Source organism: Micrasema longulum, unplaced genomic scaffold (assembly GCF_059751315.1).
Source record: "Micrasema longulum isolate JH-2025_06_02 unplaced genomic scaffold, ASM5975131v1 h1tg000478l, whole genome shotgun sequence".
Taxonomy (NCBI): domain Eukaryota; kingdom Metazoa; phylum Arthropoda; class Insecta; order Trichoptera; family Brachycentridae; genus Micrasema; species Micrasema longulum.
In genome coordinates, this window is record NW_028277675.1 from 35726 (window position 1) to 54910 (window position 19185).

A 19185-nucleotide genomic window follows, 5' to 3' on the forward strand; every position below is an offset into this window, starting at 1 on the left:
AATACTTATTTTAAAAATACATGCAAGATTTTTTTTTCAATTGAAAAGACCCTTTTGTCCATAAAGAATTTCACGCAAATTATTAAATTAACTCTAGGGGGTCAGCTCCGGTGTTTGTTCGCACTAAATTTGGTGAGCGCGCATTTGCGGTCGCAGGCCCTATGGCATGGAATGCTCTCCCAGCAGAGGTGCGAGGCTGTGAAAGTGAAGTGATGTTTCGGAAAAACTTAAAACCCACTTGTTCTCTAAATCATTTGAATAAATCCGTAGCACGTGACAACAAAATAAATTATTTTAATTAAATTACAAATTTAAAAGCTTCAATTAAATTAACTTAACAATAGAATCACCATGTAAAGCGCCCTTGAGGTATTTTATTACGAAAATGGCGCTATATAAGTTATCCACAATAAACGAGATCTCGGATGTAACGAGGAAACATTAGTTGACATTTTAGCTCATGGTTTGCTCCATACAATTATTCACTGTTATAACGAGTTACACTGTTCAACCGTCCATGCGCTCAGTAGCTGCAAGACTTGTTGTTATCTAACTTCCGATTTTATAAATTTGCTTTTTATTTCGTTTTTTTAAATTTCACTTAAACTCTAAACTTCTTTATCAAATAATTTTTTTTTAAATAAAAATGTAAATAGGGGCTAGATTTCTTACTGTCCATGCGCTCTGTAGCTGCAAGACGTTCTGTTATCTAGCTCATATATATCATAATTGTAATATATCATAATTGGAGACGAGGAACTAGAATCCCAACCGTCCATGCGCTCTGTAGCTGCAAGACGTGTTGGGATATTTATTTATTGTACAGCGCCTTTGAGGTGATTTTCACAAAAATGGCCCTATATAAATTATCCAAACATTATTATTATTATTATTATTACTTCTCGGACATACCAAACAAAAATATTGTCAAAAATTATACGAAAAATCTTCAATTTTTAAAAACATCATTCTCGAAATAAGAATCTAAGTAATAAAATCTAAACAGTCGGCTAACGTTAAGGATAAATACCGCCGGGGGTTGGGATCGGATTATATTTATGATAGCTATGTAAGTGTCTAAGTACCTATTTGGATTTTCCGCTGACAATATTGAAAAATGAACACACATGGTTTTGAAAAATTCAAGCATAGTGAACTTATAGTAAGTGCCGGTTCGGCACATTGTTACAAATTACAGCTGCTTTTGTAGTTTATGAATGACATGCTTGTTTCGGGGTTTTACGGGGTTTTTTTCATTACACATTTTTCAATACACAATAAACATTACAAGTGGGTAATATCAAATGAGTTCTAGACCAGATCAGTTGAAACTTAACCCCTGAATTATAAACATGTCTACTAACAAGAGGAAGTGTCTCTCAATTCGTGAAAAAGTGGCAATTATTTGTGAAATCGAATGTGGCCTTCCCCCTTCCCCTTCCCCCTTCCACCCGACCCTATCAGTACCTAAGTATTAATCTGTGTATGTATTTTAGTTTAGTTTATATGGACACCTGAGGATGGGTAATACTGCTTACCCGAAACTAGTCGTGTTATAATGTATTAAACTCTTGTGTGGTAAATTTACAAAGTGTTTTATTGTAAATAAATTCAACTGAGGTCATATTACTGGCTTCGACAACCGGTTTATTAAAATGGTTAACTTCGATTTGAAGACCCTAGTATCAAAGTCGGCCATTTTCCCCTCTGCTCCTCATCTCCGAGTGTAATAGATGATCGAGATACGCTACATTTGGCGTATCAATGCAACGCCCAGATGATGAAAAAAAAATTGTAATCGCTAATTATTTTACAAATTATTTAGTAAAAAAGACAATTGATGAAGTCTTGACAATAATGATTTTAAAATACGTCCTTAAATTAATTATTCATTGTGCAAAATACGTCAGAAAATCACTTTAACTTAAATTTAAGAACACAGTGTGATTCAAATATCATCTATTCGTTAACCACTCGACAGTCTGTCTCAAAACCGCGCTTTCTCGCGGTCCAGCTCGTCTCATTCTCTTATCGGCAGATTCTCCTTGTCCAGCTTCTTGGAGAGCTCCGAGATGACGTCGGAGTAGATCATGTGGTCCATGTTCCTCCCGAGCATGTACAGGATCCACCAGTCGCCGACGTCGGTCTTCTTCGAGATGGTCTCCGCCATCTGCCGCGTGATGATCTTGTTGCGGGCGTGCAGCAAGCGGGGGCGCACTTCGGGAAGGAAGATGATCACGCAGCGGTAGATGATCAGCAGGCAGAGCACCACGGCGAGAATTATGTACCAGAACCACAGGAAAATGTATGTTTTCTCATTCACGATGTTCAGCGGCAGTATGCACAGGCTGTCGTGTTTTTGGATCGAGCCGGAAGCGCCGTATTTGTGGAAGATGCATTTGGTGACTCGCGGGAAGATGTAAATCATGGCGTCGATGCGTTCTTCTTGAGGCTCCTCCGTCAGATGCATGACGCGCAGACCGTAAGACATGAACTCTCCGTTGAAGAACGAGTCCATCATCCATAGCTGTACTATGATGTTTATGAGGCAAAGGAGCTCGCACGCCCAGTAGCGAAACGCGTACAGTTTATGGCACTGAAAAAAATATATATATCATAAGTCTATTTCATCGCATAATTTTATTTACAGCAGGAAAAGGATTATTATGATATATTTAAAAAAAATGTAAAATGCTTATAAGTAATAATTTCTTGCAACAGAGAGCCCTGTAAGTGCCTAGACTTCCAATATTCCCTAATCTTATATATTGTCTATCCCTGTTGTAATATATTGATTTTAATAACTCCCTAGGGGGTTGAATCCTCAACGAAAAAAAATTGGATAACCTCAAAATATTCCCTGGGCCCCCGATTACAATAGGAAGTTAACATTTATCTTCAATTTTATCTACTACTACTACCTTCACGCCATTTTTCCGTAGGGGTAGGCAGAGATAATGGACCACCACACATGTCTATCCTGGCATACATTCCTAGCTTCTTCCACATTCATACATGCCCTTCGATTCTGTCTGCTTTTGACATGACCAGACTTAAGATTTTAGTTTATCTGATCATGCCACGTCTTTCTTGGTCGTCTTCGTCTCACGTTACCGTTCATTTTCACCATATATACTTGTTTATGATTCTTTCATCGTCCATTCGTTCTACGTGACCAAACCATCTCAGAGACCCTTTCTTAATCTTATCGATTATACTTGACTCAGATTTACACTCTCGCCTGATTTCATTGTTCGTAACCCTGTCATACATTGATTTCCCACACATTCGTCTATGAGATCGCATTTCAACCGCGTTCACTCGGCTTTCATCCTTCCTCTGCCAGTTCCATGTTTCACTTACATACATAACTGTCAGGACTAAAACTCCGTTGTGCACTGCCAGTTAAGCTTCGATTGACATATTTTTAGTAGCAAGTACTGTGCTAAGTGCTCCGTTCACTCACGACACTCTGATTACAGTCATTTGGCGCGGTATTTGATAAATGTAACTTTAAAAAATCATACCTTTGTAAATAACGCACAAAAAAAATAAATATTTTTGCTTAGTTAAATAGTACGCTAATAGAAAAAAAAATATTAGAAAACAGTGGAATTCCTCATTATCGATTTTTCTTTATAGACAGTCGAAGATAACTCTGTTAACTTCCCATTGTAATCGGGGCCCTGGTAAAGTATCAAATCAATAAATAAACCAGCCAATGGCAGGTCATAATCCCTATAAATGCCTGACACCTACGTTCCTTTCTCTAAAATGTTGTCCATCTCTGATTGCAACGTGTTTATCAGTTATATTTATAAAAAGAAAATGACAAAATGAAAATTGGGGTCAGAAAGACACAATCAGAATTACTATTGAACTAAAGAATTTCAATTATATTTAACAATACCTTTACAACATACATATAAATTATTTCCTTATGATAATATTGTTAGCCTATCAAATGACAAGGTCTCATGGCTTTACAGAAGTAATTCATAAAATGAAATAAAAGTATAATGGCTTTAGGCCTTGGTTGACCACAGGTTCAATTATTACTGTTCTTTAAAGAAGTGTAAATTAATATTAAGGTCGACAGACTTTACGACAGAGTTGGAAAATTGACATATTTGAGTGTAAACAGCTATTGTTAATTTTTGCTGTAAACTTTAAAAATCATTTTTAGGTATTGATGTAATAACTTTTATTTACATATACATTACTAATTTACACTACATTTTATTACTACATTTTATTTGCCAGTGAAGTTTAGAGTTTAAGTGATATTTTAAAAAACGAAATAAAAAGCAAATTTATAAAAATAGAAGTTAGACTTGCAGTCTTGCAGCTACTGAGCGCATAGACGGTTGAAATTCTAGACCCCATTTACTTAATTTAGATATTTGATAGTTGATAACATTTACATAATATGATAGCTAACATCACAAAAAGTCTTGTAGCTTCAAAACGCATTGACGAGTGGAATTTCAACAACATAAGAATGATTTTAAAAAGTTAACAATAAATAATAATAATTTTTAAAAAAAACACAATAATAATACCATGTCTCACTCAGAAATCTTCCTATGTGATGAGTCGCTTCAATAAAACTTCAGTTAAAAATAAAATCAAACTCAATAGTAAACTATGCAGTAATAGTTTGCGAATTAGCAATTTCACAAGAAACCATTTTTTGTTTCATTTTCTCAAATCGAATTCCGGCAAGAATCAGCTGAATATAAATAAACGTCGAAAACAGCGACTCCATTCCTCCATTGTCAATGTGTTCGGTCGACCTCAGCACAAAAACATCGAAAGTCAGCAAAAAATAGGCTGAGTATTTCAAATCGACGAACCTTGACGGTTTTCCGCAGCATTTTTTTTATGCTGAGCTAGATTTTACCTTTCCGAGTCCAAGCGTGAGAAAACTCCGCGAGTTCCTGAGGGGGGACCAGGGCCCCGATTACTATTTATTTATTTATTTTAAAGAAACCAACAGTCGACAATGATATAATAACATTAAAAAAAATACAGTTTAAAGACAGACCAGCAAAGTTTCTAGATAAGAATCATACATATTATTAAATTGTGTTACAACAAAAGGATGTGTTTATGTGTATTTGTATGAGAGTAAATGTAGATGTGTGTTTATGTGTATTAGTGTGGGAGTAAGTGTTCAGGAGTGTGCATCATTAAATAGTAAGTGGGATCGTATCGCAGCCAGAAATAATAGGTCTTAATTTAGTTTTAAATAAATTAAGGGGCATGTAAAATATATCAATGGATGAAAAAAAAAATTATAGTTAGAGCAAGAACGATAGAGGAAAGAGTGTTGCGCATAGTTAGTGCTACAGACTGGCAGATGGAATAAATACTTATTTCTTGTCACGCGAAAGGGGGGAACATTCAGATTAATTTTGGAGAGTAGGTTAAAAGAGTCTACTTTATTATTTAATAATTTATGCAAATAGAATAATTCAGATACAGCGCGTCTATTTTCAAGGGTAAAAAATCCATTTTGTTTGGCAGATTGGCTGTAAGTACAAAGCGTTTTATGGTTTTTATAATCTAGGTATTTTAAAAATTTTTATTGAACATTTTCAACCCTTTCTATGTTTGTTATGCATTGTGGGAAGTTTGTATTACAATGGGAAGTTTGCAGACATAGAATTAAGAATAGTCCAGAAGGAGCGTAAAATCATATTTGAATACATCGGACTGCGTCCAATAATTCTCCCACTGTGCCTCACTTTCGCCGCGCGCATTCGTGATGCCGCCGTGTAATGTTGCACGTTGAGAAAAAATATAATTACAACACAAATGTAAAGTAAAAAAAAAAAGCAATCTGTTAATTTATCCAAAATTTTATTGTGCACGCGGAAATATTGATTGACACAACAGAGTAGATAAGTAAAGGGTCATTTAATGAACTTTAAACTTAAAATATAAAACAAATTTTATTTTACATAAAACTAATATTTTTATATCATGTTAAATAATATTTGATGTTTTAAAGATAATGTCGGTCAAATGTCCACAATATAGTTGTTTAATCCGAGATCCAATTTTCATTAGTTCTCTCATTAGATGAGCAAAGTAGTATAAAAAAATTACTACCCTGGCAACACTAATGCGATGTTCATTTTGTTTTTTCGACAATCTGACAGATGGAAAAATAATTCAATTTTTAAGTAATGCATTTCCTACTTAAACATTTGTTTGCTAATTACACATGAAATGTGATACTATATTGTTTCTTTAAAAGAACCTAGCAGTATTTCTACACTTTAAAAGGACACAACTCAGAATAATCTGTTCCTACCATATATATTTTTTAAAATGAAAATGAAATAGGATAATTTATACTTACTCTGACATGGCGCAGAAGATAGTCAATAAGAACAGACTTTTTTTCTTCTTTTTCTTTCTCTTCACACAGCCCCATGTTGAGCCCCATCACAAGGGTTCTCATGAGCCCTCCCTCGAAACAGTCCCATAGAAACTTCGGCGTGTAGCACATTATAGCCTGGAAAAAAAATCATAGATATCAAATTATATAAATATTCGTGTCCGGGCGAATAAAGAATACAGTTCTTGGTTTTTGTGAAATTGAACAATAATCCTGAACAAGAGTTTTTGCCCCGATGGCCCTTTAAGTTGTGTGAAGAAAAACAAAACAGTGAAGGTTATATTCTAAATAAAAAGAGGTGCTGAAGAACTCGAGTACTTTGGGCATGTGATGAGAGGCGAAAAATTTTACATTTTACAAGTCATTCTACGGGAAAAGATTGAAGGGAGACGCAGAGCGGGTAGAAGGCGCATCTCTTGGCTTAAGAACTTGCGTGACTGGTTCCATTGAAGCGCTCAGTCCTTGTTCAGGGCAGCTGCCAACAAAGTGAGAATTGCTACGACGATATCCAACCTCCATCCGGAAGAGGAACGATAAGAAGAAGAAGAAGAATAATGTAATGCATAAAAACAAAAAAAAAATGCTTAGTTTTATAGTCTATTAATTTTTAATTTTTTTTTAATCCACCGAACTTCCTCATTTATTAAAAGTGCAAAACGATAGAGACACGCGAATAGTAAATATCTTAAGAGTGTAAAAAAAACACTTCTCTAACGCCATAATGCAGGGCCTCAATTATGACTGGAAGATAAAGACGTCATACTTTCACCTTGACGGTATAGTTTAAGATAAATTCTCTCTAGCGATTACAAAGATATACTATCGACCCCAAAGCAATTATTAACTCCAATAAATTCCAATTCAAGCAAAAAACTGCTTGCCTAAACATGTTTTTAAAATTACTTTTAACCATTGCCAAAACGATATGCTTAGCGATCGTCTGCATTTATCTACTGGGGTATTAGTACTGAGCGATTACAAGGCCGACTCTCGATATCTTCACTCAAAAAGATAGTAAAACAGATGGAAAAAATACAATAACTAAATTTAATTTTTACAGTGGTAACTTTCTAACGCCTATATACTCTTATATGTTAATAGGACAGAACCTAGCGACATTATTTTTTGCATCTAGGCGTTCGTTTTATTTAACTGACAGTTGTCAGAATTTAAATCGACTTCAAAATTTACTTATTTCTCTCTCATATTTTTAATAGGCTTTTAAGAAAAAAAGTGCTAACCTCAAAACGATATATTTTTTAATAAATCATAATTAAAGGAAAAATTGCTCAGTGGAACAACATTTTTGACACTTTTAATGCGTAGATAAACGTATCGAGGGGTTCTAGACCCGTCGGTATAAACCGACGTACTTACATCAGCACTTGGTGGTGGGGGGATCGGTATTATATCTTTGCAGTCGGTCGGGAGAATTGTATCTTCAACTATGACGTCATACCTTCCCCTTGTTTCATATCGATGTACCTACCCAAAACTTGAAGGTGGGGGGTCGGTAGTATATCTTTATAATCGCTAGAGGGAATTTATCTTCAACTATACCGTCAAAGTGAAAGTATGACGTCTTTATCTTCCTATCATAATCGAGGCCCAGATAGTACAGAAGTAAAGTGTACCGTCTCGATACATACCGATGAAGATAGCGTTCATAATTGAGGCACAGGGGGAAATACGGGACTAGGTTTGTATGAAGAAAATTCATATCCCTCAACGTACAACTCGGCTGCAATAATTGTTTCATGTTGGTATTTCAAGGACAAAGACCAATAATAATGCCATGGCAATTTTTTTTCTGAAATCGATATACAGGGTGTTCTTTAAACCCTGTCACATCCGAAACCACGATGATCAGTATGGGCAAGAAGACATATTAGCATATTATACATGGACAACTGTATGAAAGAGATAGAATGTATGGGTATTGGAGCAAAAATGGATAATTTTTCAGTAAGCTGCTTGTTGTATGCTGACGATGCAGTTCTGTTAGCAAGCAGCAAGGCTGATTTGCAGCAAATAGTCTCTAGAATGTATGATGTATGCCTGGAGAGCGAATTGGCGATGAACGAAAGTAAGTCAAAAGTGATGGTATTTGAAAGGGATAGTGAGGTTACTGACTGCATAATAAATGTAAACAACGAATGTCTCGAGCAAGTAGAAGAATTTGTGTACCTGGGAAGCATGTTTTCAAGAGATGGAAGAGTAGAAAAAGATGTTGAAAGAAGAGTGAATGCGGGCAACAAAATGAACGGAGCACTAAGTACAGTAATTTCTAATAAAAATATGTCAATCGAAGCTAAACTGGCAGTGCACAACGGAGTTTTAGTCCCAACACTTATGTATGGAAGTGAAACATGGAACTGGCAGAGGAAGGATGAAAGCCGAGTGAACGCGGTTGAAATGCGATCTCTTAGACGAATGTGTGGGAAATCAATGTATGACAGGGTTACGAATGATGAAATCAGGCGAGAGTGTAAATCTGAGACAAGTATAATTGATAAGATTAAGAAAGGGTCTCTGAGATGGTTTGGTCACGTAGAACGAATGGACGACGAGAGAATGGTAAAACAAGTATATATGGCAAAAATGAACGGCAACGTTAGACGAGGACGACCAAGGAAGACGTGGCATGATCAGATAAACCAAAATCTTAAGTCTGTTCATGTCAAAAGCAGACAGAACCGAAGGGCATGTATGACAAGATGTATGAATGTGGAAGAGGCTAGGAGTGTATGCCAGGATAGACGTGTGTGGCGGTCCATTCTCTCTGCCTACCCCTACGGGGAAATGGCGTGATGGTAGTAGTAGTAGTAGTAGTAAAAAAAATATTTAGAAAAAAGAAAAGTTTTAGAAAATAAATGGTTGCTTACTTCTGCAGGGGAGAAGTGAGAGGAGCGCGGCGCAGTATCAGACCCCCCCTTCTCGTTTCACCCCTGCAGAAGTAAGCAACCATTTGCTTTTTTTGATTTTTGATTTTTTTATATTTTATTCGTTCTAAAAAAATATTTTAATGTGCCAATATGTCTTCTTGCTCATACTGATCATCGAGGTTTCGGGTGTGACGGGGTTTAAAGAACACCCTGTATATGATATTTCCTCACTCTAAACAATCATAAAGGAAATGCCAGAACCATAATTGCAAATAATAATTATAATTTAATCTAACTGTACCTACTTAAAAATGTTTTACATGCTTTATTTTTTTGCTATATTTTATTATTGTAATATTATATTTTTTTACAAGTGCAACTTTACGGAGTGGCCTTTTTATAGAAAACTTTAATTGACCTATAATTATTGGTTTATTTATTCTTATTTTTTCTCTTACAAACATTAATTAATAATAAAAATAATGTGACCTCACTGGGGTTACCCGTGCCGAGGACACTTAACAATATTTTTTTTTTTAAATATGTTTACATTTGAGAATATTAACAAAATGTTCAGACAGTTTTAAACACTACATATTTATGTTTATAATTAATTTATGTACATCTTTATTATTTATATTACAAAACGCACAATGAAAGAACAAAAACCTAACATAAGCCATACACTTGTGGAGCAGTTGATTTGATATTGGTTTGAGCGAATTGTCTCATCCATTTTACTTCTACCTAGCTCCACTATCCATTCTTTATAGCCTTTTTGAACATTTTTTCGGTTTTTTTATTTTTTTATTTGTGTATATTGTATTTTTTGTGACATACAATGGCTATTGTTTTCTTTGATTAAATAAAATAAAAACAATGACCGCGTTTCTTCTTGATATTTCAAAAATCGAAAAAATGCAATGAGCCTGTTTTTGCAGAGTGCGTTTCATTTTCCATATCCAATTTCCCGTAGAACAGAACTTAATTTATTGACGGGTACCATTAGGTAGTTATTACATTATGTGGACTGTACATTATAGTATTACGTAGCATGAAGTGCGTCTGTATGACAAAGGACGACCGCGCATGTGTGGCTGTGTGGGTGTGTGGTTGTGTGGTTGTGTGGATGTGTGGATGTGTGGTTGTGTGGTTGACACATCGTAATACAGCGAATTCACAAAATGGAACATCCCCTGGGCTCGTCTTCAAATAGGCGACATTTTGTCATCAGCAATATTTTCAGTAATGACCGCAAGCTACTGGTTAGAAGCTGATTCGCATCGTAATTTTGACATTTTGAATTTATTAAGCAGATTCAGCGCGCGCGTACAAACAAGGTCTGGGCCGCGATTACAATCGCAAGTTAAGAACGTCACGACGTCATAGTTGAAGATAAATTTAACGTAGTTATGCAGAAAGCAGCCAGCCATAGAAGAGTGAAACTGAGATAACAGAACTTTTGTGAAAAGACTGAATAATCATATTTACACAACAGTTGTTATGTCTTTTGCTTTGACAAATTATAAAAAATGCATACATTCGTTTTTTTTTTTTTTTATAAAAAAATGTAGTGATGTATTCGACCAGTTTTAATGATTTTTAAAGCCAGGCTTACCACACAACCTAAGATTTACATTTTGCAGAAAACAGTCAGCCCTAGTAAAACACTAAAGTATATTATGTCTTTATGTATTAAACATATTAATTTATATTTATGTTAGTGTTAAAAATTGCAAAGAATCACTCAATTAATTTGCTATGAAAACAGAGATGAGAACATATTTTAGAGAAGGGAATGTAGGAGTCTAGGCAGCCACAGGGCTTATGACCTGCCATTGGCTGGTTTAAGTGGCTACTTTACACACTATGTAACATTCACCATTCTGCCTATATTTAAACATCTACATTCCTTCGAGTCATCAATCTGTTGACGTTTGTGAAGTTAAAGAGCTGAAACCTTTATTGTTGCGGGTGAGATTCATGTGATTTAATTATTTCACCCACATATCTACAGGATGTTCTTTATATCCGTCACATCCGAAACCACGATACTGTACGAGCAAGAAGGCATATTGGCACATTAAAATAAATTTTTAGATGTCTAAAATCTTAAAAAATAAAATATAGTAAAAAAACAAATGGTTGCTTACTTCTGCTGGGGAGAAACGAGGAGGGGAGAGGTGGGAGTCTAATACACCGTCAACCGCACGGCCACGCCCCCCTCACTTCTCACCTGCAAAAGTAAGCAACCATTTGTTTTTTTAAAACATTTTAATTTTTCAAAAATTTTCGTTCCAAACATTTTTTTTAATTCATTTCATTTTGCTAACTGTCATTCTGATAAAGCTATATTTTAAGGACTAAAGGTACTTGTTTATGGTTGAATTCCAAAACAAATTATAATAATAATCAAAAATAATTCATTTTCAAATATAGAATTCTTTTTTCAAATGTCAAATTTGTTCTCCATATCAACATGGGTGCACTTGATTCATTAACTCTTGTGTGGCTGTGATGTCACACTAGTCGACATATGACACAAGACTTGATATATCTCTCTTATTTTTTTAAATGATGAATTCGTATTTTTCGTAATCTTCTAATGGACATTTTCACACCCGATTTGGAAAAAAAAATTGTTTAACTATGCCAAATGTTAATACAAAAAATATTTATCCTTGCTACGCGAAAAATGAATGTCCGCTAATTCAGCAACACATCTTTACAGATACTTTATACAAGAGAGAGCACGAAGATAGAAATCATTACAAGACAGAGACGCTGTTCTGCGGCGGGTGTTGTCTAAAACAGATTCAGTCTTCAGTCGGTTGATGACAGTGACGGGGAACGCACGCGCGTAACATGAGCGGTGTATTTGTGATTTTATTTTATTTTCCATAACAGGATTATATTATATGTTTTTTCGCATAAATTATGGAAAAGGAATTAATAAACAGTATGTCCATTTGTTTTTTTTTCAAATGTCTGAACTTTAGAATATTCCGTCTTTTACTAGTGGTAACACGATGTTACATCACCGCGCGCAAAGGGATTATTTACCACAGTCTTTTAAGAGTTAACGCGATTTTAGCATAGTCTTATAAAATTACATTCTTTCAACCCTTGTGTCTGCCCGGTACGATATTTCAGGTCTGCGGTGCCGGCGTCGGTCGGGAAACCGGTATGGATTATACGCGAGCGAGTGGGTACCGGTCGGTTAGGAAGAGCTGGCGCGGACAATACAGTCACACATTGCGCCTGTGTAGTATCTGCGAATGAGCGCATGATATCGAGCCATAATCGGCAGAACCACGTAAGCAACAAATAGTGAATTCTGAAGATTTTTTAAAAATTTTGTTGTTAAAAAATCATGGACTGAATATCATTGGGACTCGGGGGGTGTGAAATGAAGGTGCAAAGCACAAAAGGCATATATTACTGTTTTTTTTTCTATATAAAAATGGTACAAAAACATACAAAATAAACAAAAATATAAGAATTTAAAAAAAATTATACACATACGTATAAATATAAAAATAAAAAAAACTTAATTATTTTCGTGGTGTAATGGTCAGCGCATTAGCCTGCCATGCAAAAGGTCTCGGGTTCGAATCCCAAAAGGGGTTGATGTGAAATATTTATTTGAATGGGTCTTTTCACACTAGAATATTTCATAGTCCCTGGACTAGTACCTGAAGCGCAAGCCTGATCATATTACCTTCACGTAACAAAAATGATCAAGATACGCTGCGATTGGTGTACCAATGCAGTGCCCTATGCACCATTAGGTGCGGAAAGGGGACGATAATGAATTGTAGTTTTTTTTTTATTATAAAATAATTAAGAAAACAATCGTAATAAAACACAAATGTCAACAACAACAACATAAAAAATAATATTGTTTCGTAAAAAAAATATCTTTAGCTTGGTTAAGAAAATAAATCATTTGAATAAATCCGTAGCATGTGATATCAAAATAAATTGTTTTAATCAAATTTAAAAACTTCAATTAAATTTATTTATCTATAGAATCACTATGTTACGCGTCCTTGAGGTATTATATTACGAAAATGGCGACATTTGAGTTATCCATAAAAATAACTACTACTACTACCATCACGCCATTTCCCCGTAGGGGTAGGCAGAGAGAATGGACCGCCACACACGTCTATCCTGGCATACACTCCTAGCCTCTTCCACATTCATACATCTTGTCATACATGCCCTTCGGTTCTGTCTGCTTTTGACATGACCAGACTTAAGATTTTGGTTTATCTGATCATGCCACGTCTTCCTTGGTCGTCCTCGTCTAACGTTGCCGTTCATCCATAAAAATAATAATAATAATAACGAGAAATTATTATTTTTCTTCGTGTACCTGAGGAATGACGCTGGTACTGGGGGATAAATACGTTTGTGTGAGTTTTGTGAACGCGCCAGCTCTCATTGATCGATCTGCACTGCGAGGTATGCACGTTGCACTCCCGCAAGGTCGGAGAAGCCGGGGATCTTCTGGAATCCTCTGGAATCCGACCACGGAAGGTTGTTCGCCGCTACGCGCAGCGGCGCCCAAAACCGACGCATTTTGAACATTTAGTCACGGATCGTGGTTTTCTGGGTTTTTTCCGGAAAAATACACTTCAGAAGTCAGCCACAATGTTCACATAAATAGGGAATTATTTAGCAATAATTTAAATCGGATTAGTAATAGATCCGATAGTGAACTGCCAGTTCCAGTTAAGAGACAAGCTTCATAGGCTTGGACTTGCCCCTGTCTCGAGCTGTGCTTGCGGAGATAACCATCAATCGGCCGAACACATCCTGTGGCACTGTGTGCTATTAGATGATGCCAGATATAAGATGCTGAATGGTATGACAGGGGTCATGCGACCAGCGTGGAATGTGGATCTGATGAATGTGGATTTTGCACTCGTCTGTCCTCAGATGCGCGGACGCCTAGGCTGGTAAAATATGGTGGGACAGGCAACTTTTCCTGTAGGATGCTCATTCAGTTGGGACTGTGCTTCTTTCCGAGCGGAACGCACACGTTATTTTGTTTTGTCCTCCCCTTACGGGGGTGGTATTCGGATCCTCTGCCTCTGACGACCCAGGGAGTTCTTCTTTATTCAAAGCCGTTCTCTCATTGTAAATATCCGTGTTTTTACTTATGTTTGTTGTGTAAGTTATGTTTGTTGTGTTACTATAGTTTTAAGAAATTGTTTTTTGTTTATTTGGATACGTTTATTTATGTAAATACATATTTTTTAAATAAAAAAAACAGACGTATAGAGGGGATCCTGAAGGGTGGGGACGACGTGATGGTCTCTGTCCATACATCCTCTTTGAACCGGGTTGTGGTCCCGTGGCTAGTGTCGAGGACTTATAGATCAGAGGTCCAAGGTTCGCACTCTACTCTACCACAACTTGGTTCCAATTTTCTAGCAGTGAGTTATTTACAACTCGTTGAAAATGGCCAAATTCAACAAATACTTGAAGATGGGCTTGTCAATAGTCGGAATAATCGGCGCGCGTGCATGAGAAAATGTATGAATGTAGAGGAAGCGAAATCTGTATGCAAAGATAGTGTTGTGGCGTTCTATACTCTCTGCGTGAAACTTACGGGGAAACGGCGTGATGGTTTGTTGTTTGTCGTTGTTGTTGTTGAAAATGGCCCCAAAATTTAAATATTTGGCTACATTATAAGAACGCAAATATTTCTTTTCCATTAAAAAAATTGTATAAAAATAATAATAAATAAGTATCCACCCGCCCTTAATTGAACGTGCTCTGTGGATTGGGACGATACATGTGAAATGGGCGAATAGGTGTTACGCCAATCCCCGCTCCTGATTTAAAATACATCCCTTGGGGGTGTTGTGCCCGAAAGGGTTGAGAAGCTGTGTGCTAGGGGGTCTGGGCTGTTAGTTCGAGAATAGGATCCGATGCCTTACGAATTTTTCTTTTTTTTGTGTGAGGAGAATACTGACGTCGGTCGGCGACCTGGGCCGAGCGAATGGGCCCCATAAGTGAGGTCCGGTCTTTGAAACCGAAAATAAAATTATTTAATAATTTCGGCTAGTAAGTATAAAGGTCTACTTAATTATTCCATCTGCTTCGGTGCAGTGGTCGTTTATTTATTACGTACGCGCAATGTGTGAGGTCCAGAATACTTCCGTCATTAGAAAGAAGGACGCATTTAACATTTTTTTCGAAAGTGAGTTAAATATATATTCGGAATCAGGAAAAAAATACGCATCTACTAAAAATGCATATATCTTCCTAAAATAACCACATTCCCTTCTCAAAAGCGTTTTCCCTCTCTGTTGAAATAAATTTTAATATGAACAACTCCCTAGGGAGAGAATCCAGCCAGTCTGCAAGCATTTGGACATACTCAAACATTGTTGAATTACTACCTGGTAAAAGAAAAAGTATAAAAATTGGAAAATTGTTTTCAGGCGTTGCCTAGTAGGTGATTTGGTTCAGCCGGATGAATCTCACCAACATCATAAAGGTTTCAGCTCCTTTACTTCACAAACGTCAACAGATGGAAGAGTTGAGGAAATGTGGATGTTCAAACATGGGCAGAATGGTGAATGTTACACAGTGTGTAAAGTGGCCACTTAAACCAGCCAATGACAGGTCATAAGCCCTGTAAATGCCTAGACTTCCATATTCCCTTCTCAAAAGCGTTTTCCCTCTCTGTTGAAATAAATTTTAATATGAACAACTCCCTAGGGAGAGAATCCAGCCAGTCTGCAAGCATTTGGACATACTCAAACATTGTTAACCACAACCTTATTATTTTCACTAATAAATGAGACTAAACTGCATAAAGTCTTAAATATTACTAAATATAAAAGGCTGTTCTGACTTATATAATTATTAAAGACTGATTAAAATGCTCTTTTTTTTCTATTCTGTTTTTAAAAATATCTGAAATGAATGTACCTACTCGTTTTCAATTAAATTTAAGATCTGCTAGTAATTTCGAAGTTAATTGATTATTATTAATTAGGTCGGCGTTACTAGCTTGAAAAACAGTAAATGGCCAGTAACGTCTATTTTATTTAGTTGAGTAGAATCAATTGGCATATTAACACTAAAAAAGAAAGACGTTTACTTAATTACAAAATAAAAATAACTTTTCTAGCTAGAAACGTCTTTTCATTGAAGTATAACATATTTTCTTGTATTTTTTTACTAAAAAGAAGATGAAAATGTTAATTTTTAAATATATAACATAATTTTTTTTAAAATAAATATGGTCAAATACATACGGTCAAAGCACCAGTAAATGACCATTGGTTAATAAAACACAACAGTACAAACAAACACAATAGTGCTTTTATAAGGAAAGGTGTGGTAAGTGTTTTATTTGATGCTATTTCTTATGCAATTCTTTGAATGTATCCATATTCTAATGTGTTAGGGTGTTTTATAATGTTATAATGTAACTAAATCTGAGTATTATTTTTACTGGGGTAGTAGTGGTCATTAACTGGTGATTCTGCTATTTTTTTAGAGCAATATTAATTATAATTGTAATACTCGTATTTCAATAAAAAAAGTCAAAGTACTTAGGAACATTAATGTGTTTTTTATTATTTTCTTTTATTTTGTACGCTTAAATAATGAAATTAATACCTTTAATGTGGGTTTTACTACAAGCTGAACCTTAAACGGCCATTCATTGGTGCTTTTACTCTACTGTCGCATAATATACGTAATTTTTAAAGTATTTTTCACGCAGTGAATTTTGAATCTCCGAGTTACGAAATATTTATTTTCTCCGTTTTTTGTTTTATATAGAAACGACCTTCTTTCTTATGACGGCAGAATACCCTTTCATTAGTAATTTTTTTACTCCAGAAAGGAATGTGGAACGGTAGGAATGTATGTTTAAGGGCCAGTAGCACCACAAAAGATTTTTAAAAAATACAACATAAGATACAACAGATAACATTAAATATCTTGGTGTATATAGACCAAAACTTAAAATGGAAAGACTATATTAGTGAACTATAGTCCTTAAAATATTGCTTGATTTAAATTAACAGGTGCCAAGCTAATGTGATGGGAAATTATTGATCACTGATCATGCACCGATCAAATCGATTTTATCAGTTTTTTCAGGCGAACATAAAACTCTGTTTCCGAAAATTAATATAAAAACGTAAAAACAAGCCTATTATAGTGTGTTTAAGACAATTATTCTCAAAAAAATATGACATTTATATTTTTTTCATGAACCACATCAAATTAATTATTTTTTTATTCGATCGATTTACATTGATCAATTTGTCTAAGCTTTAACGTTTTTGCAAAATGATGTAACCTTGTAAGAACGTCGTCAATAATTAGGTTTATTTTTATATGTTGATTTATATGTCAAGCATTGTATTGAAAAAATACATTAACATGCCAGATACGAATGATTTTTCGTGTGTCAATATAAACCACTCCTTAGACATTACGACAAAGTGATGTCGTCTCTTTTGCTGACAACTGTCATACTAATCAAGCTATATTTTAAGGACTATAGTTAAATGTATTGGAATATGTTTTAGTGCACAACGGAATTTTAGTCCCAACACTTATGTATGTAAGTGAAACATGGAGCTAACAGAGGAAGGATGAAAGCAGAGTGAACGCGGTCGAAATCGATCTCTTAGACGAATGTGTAGGAAATCAATATATGACAGGGTTACAAATGATGAAGTAAGACGAAAGTGTAAATCTGAGTCAATTGATAAGATTAAGTAAGGGTCTCTGAGATGGTTTGGTCATGTAGAACGAATGGATGACGAAAAAATTGTTAAACAGGTGAGAACGAACGGTACCTTGGAACAGGGGCGACCGAGGAAGACGTAGCATGATAAGAAAAAAAACTAAATTTTAAGTCTGGTCTTAACAAAAGCAGGCAGAACCGAAGGGCAGGTATGACAAGATGTATGAATGTGGGAGAAGCTAGAAAAGTATGCCAGGATAGACGTGGTCCATTCTCTCTGCCTACCCCTACAGAGAAATTAAGTGATGGTAGTAGTTAGATTATATCCATATTTATTAGATTAAGGAATATTTTGAGAATCAATAATTTCAAAATCGCTTATTACTCAATTGTACAATCTCATTACACAATGGTATTGTTGGATGGGGTGGTGCATATGCCAATATATTAAGCCCTCGACATTCAATACGGAAAACCTATGTAAATTATTTAAAGTTCATATAGTAGACGCTATTTCCAAAATAAATTTTATAGTACAAATTTACAAAGAAGAAAAAATAAACTAGTTTGAGGTGAATATGTCACTCGGATACCAAAATAATATTAAAATTCCTAAATTCCACAATAGTCATGGTCAAAGTAGTTTTGTTTTCACAGGAATAAAAAAATATAATAATCTCCTCAATGAATTAAGAACTATTACACTCATACATATATCAGTAAATAAATTCAAAGTATATTTAAAGAAATTTTTTGAACCCGAGTAAAAACAGCTTTCTATTTTAATTTGTATTACTGTAGTATTATTTTCTGTTTTTTTTTTAATCTTGTACATTTTTTTCCTGTGTATATTCGAAATTATAGTACAACTTCAAATTACTAAATAAATATAACAGTATAAGTCACTCTCCAAGCACAATAGCTAGTCTCTATTTTGGAATGTTACGGTTATAAGATTAACTGAATATATAAAAGTAGATTGTAAAATAAAAAAAATACATGTTTCAATGATGTAATCATAAAACAATAAAAAAATAAAAATATTTAAAAAAACTCCATTTTTGCATTTTCATACGTCTTTTCATGCACGCGCTTATTTGTTGGATTTGGTCATGCCATGTCTTTTCCGGTCTTCCTCGGTCTTTCGCGTTTTCTGC

The 19185-nt window shown here is 35.1% G+C and overlaps 1 protein-coding gene across 1 annotated transcript in view; it reads right to left on the reverse strand.

Annotated features, from left to right (window-relative positions):
- Window positions 1-1837: 1837 nt before the first annotated feature.
- LOC148281292 (innexin inx1-like) overlaps window positions 1838-19185 on the reverse strand; it is a 53655-nt gene continuing 36307 nt past the window's right edge. Inside the window, exons 4-5 of the mRNA XM_088226922.1 lie at window positions 6371-6526; window positions 1838-2596 (exon numbers count right to left, since the gene is read on the reverse strand). Of these exons, the coding sequence (XP_088083048.1) occupies window positions 2021-2596; window positions 6371-6526 (732 nt within the window). The 3' untranslated portion in view covers window positions 1838-2020. The remainder of the gene's footprint in view (window positions 2597-6370; window positions 6527-19185) is intronic.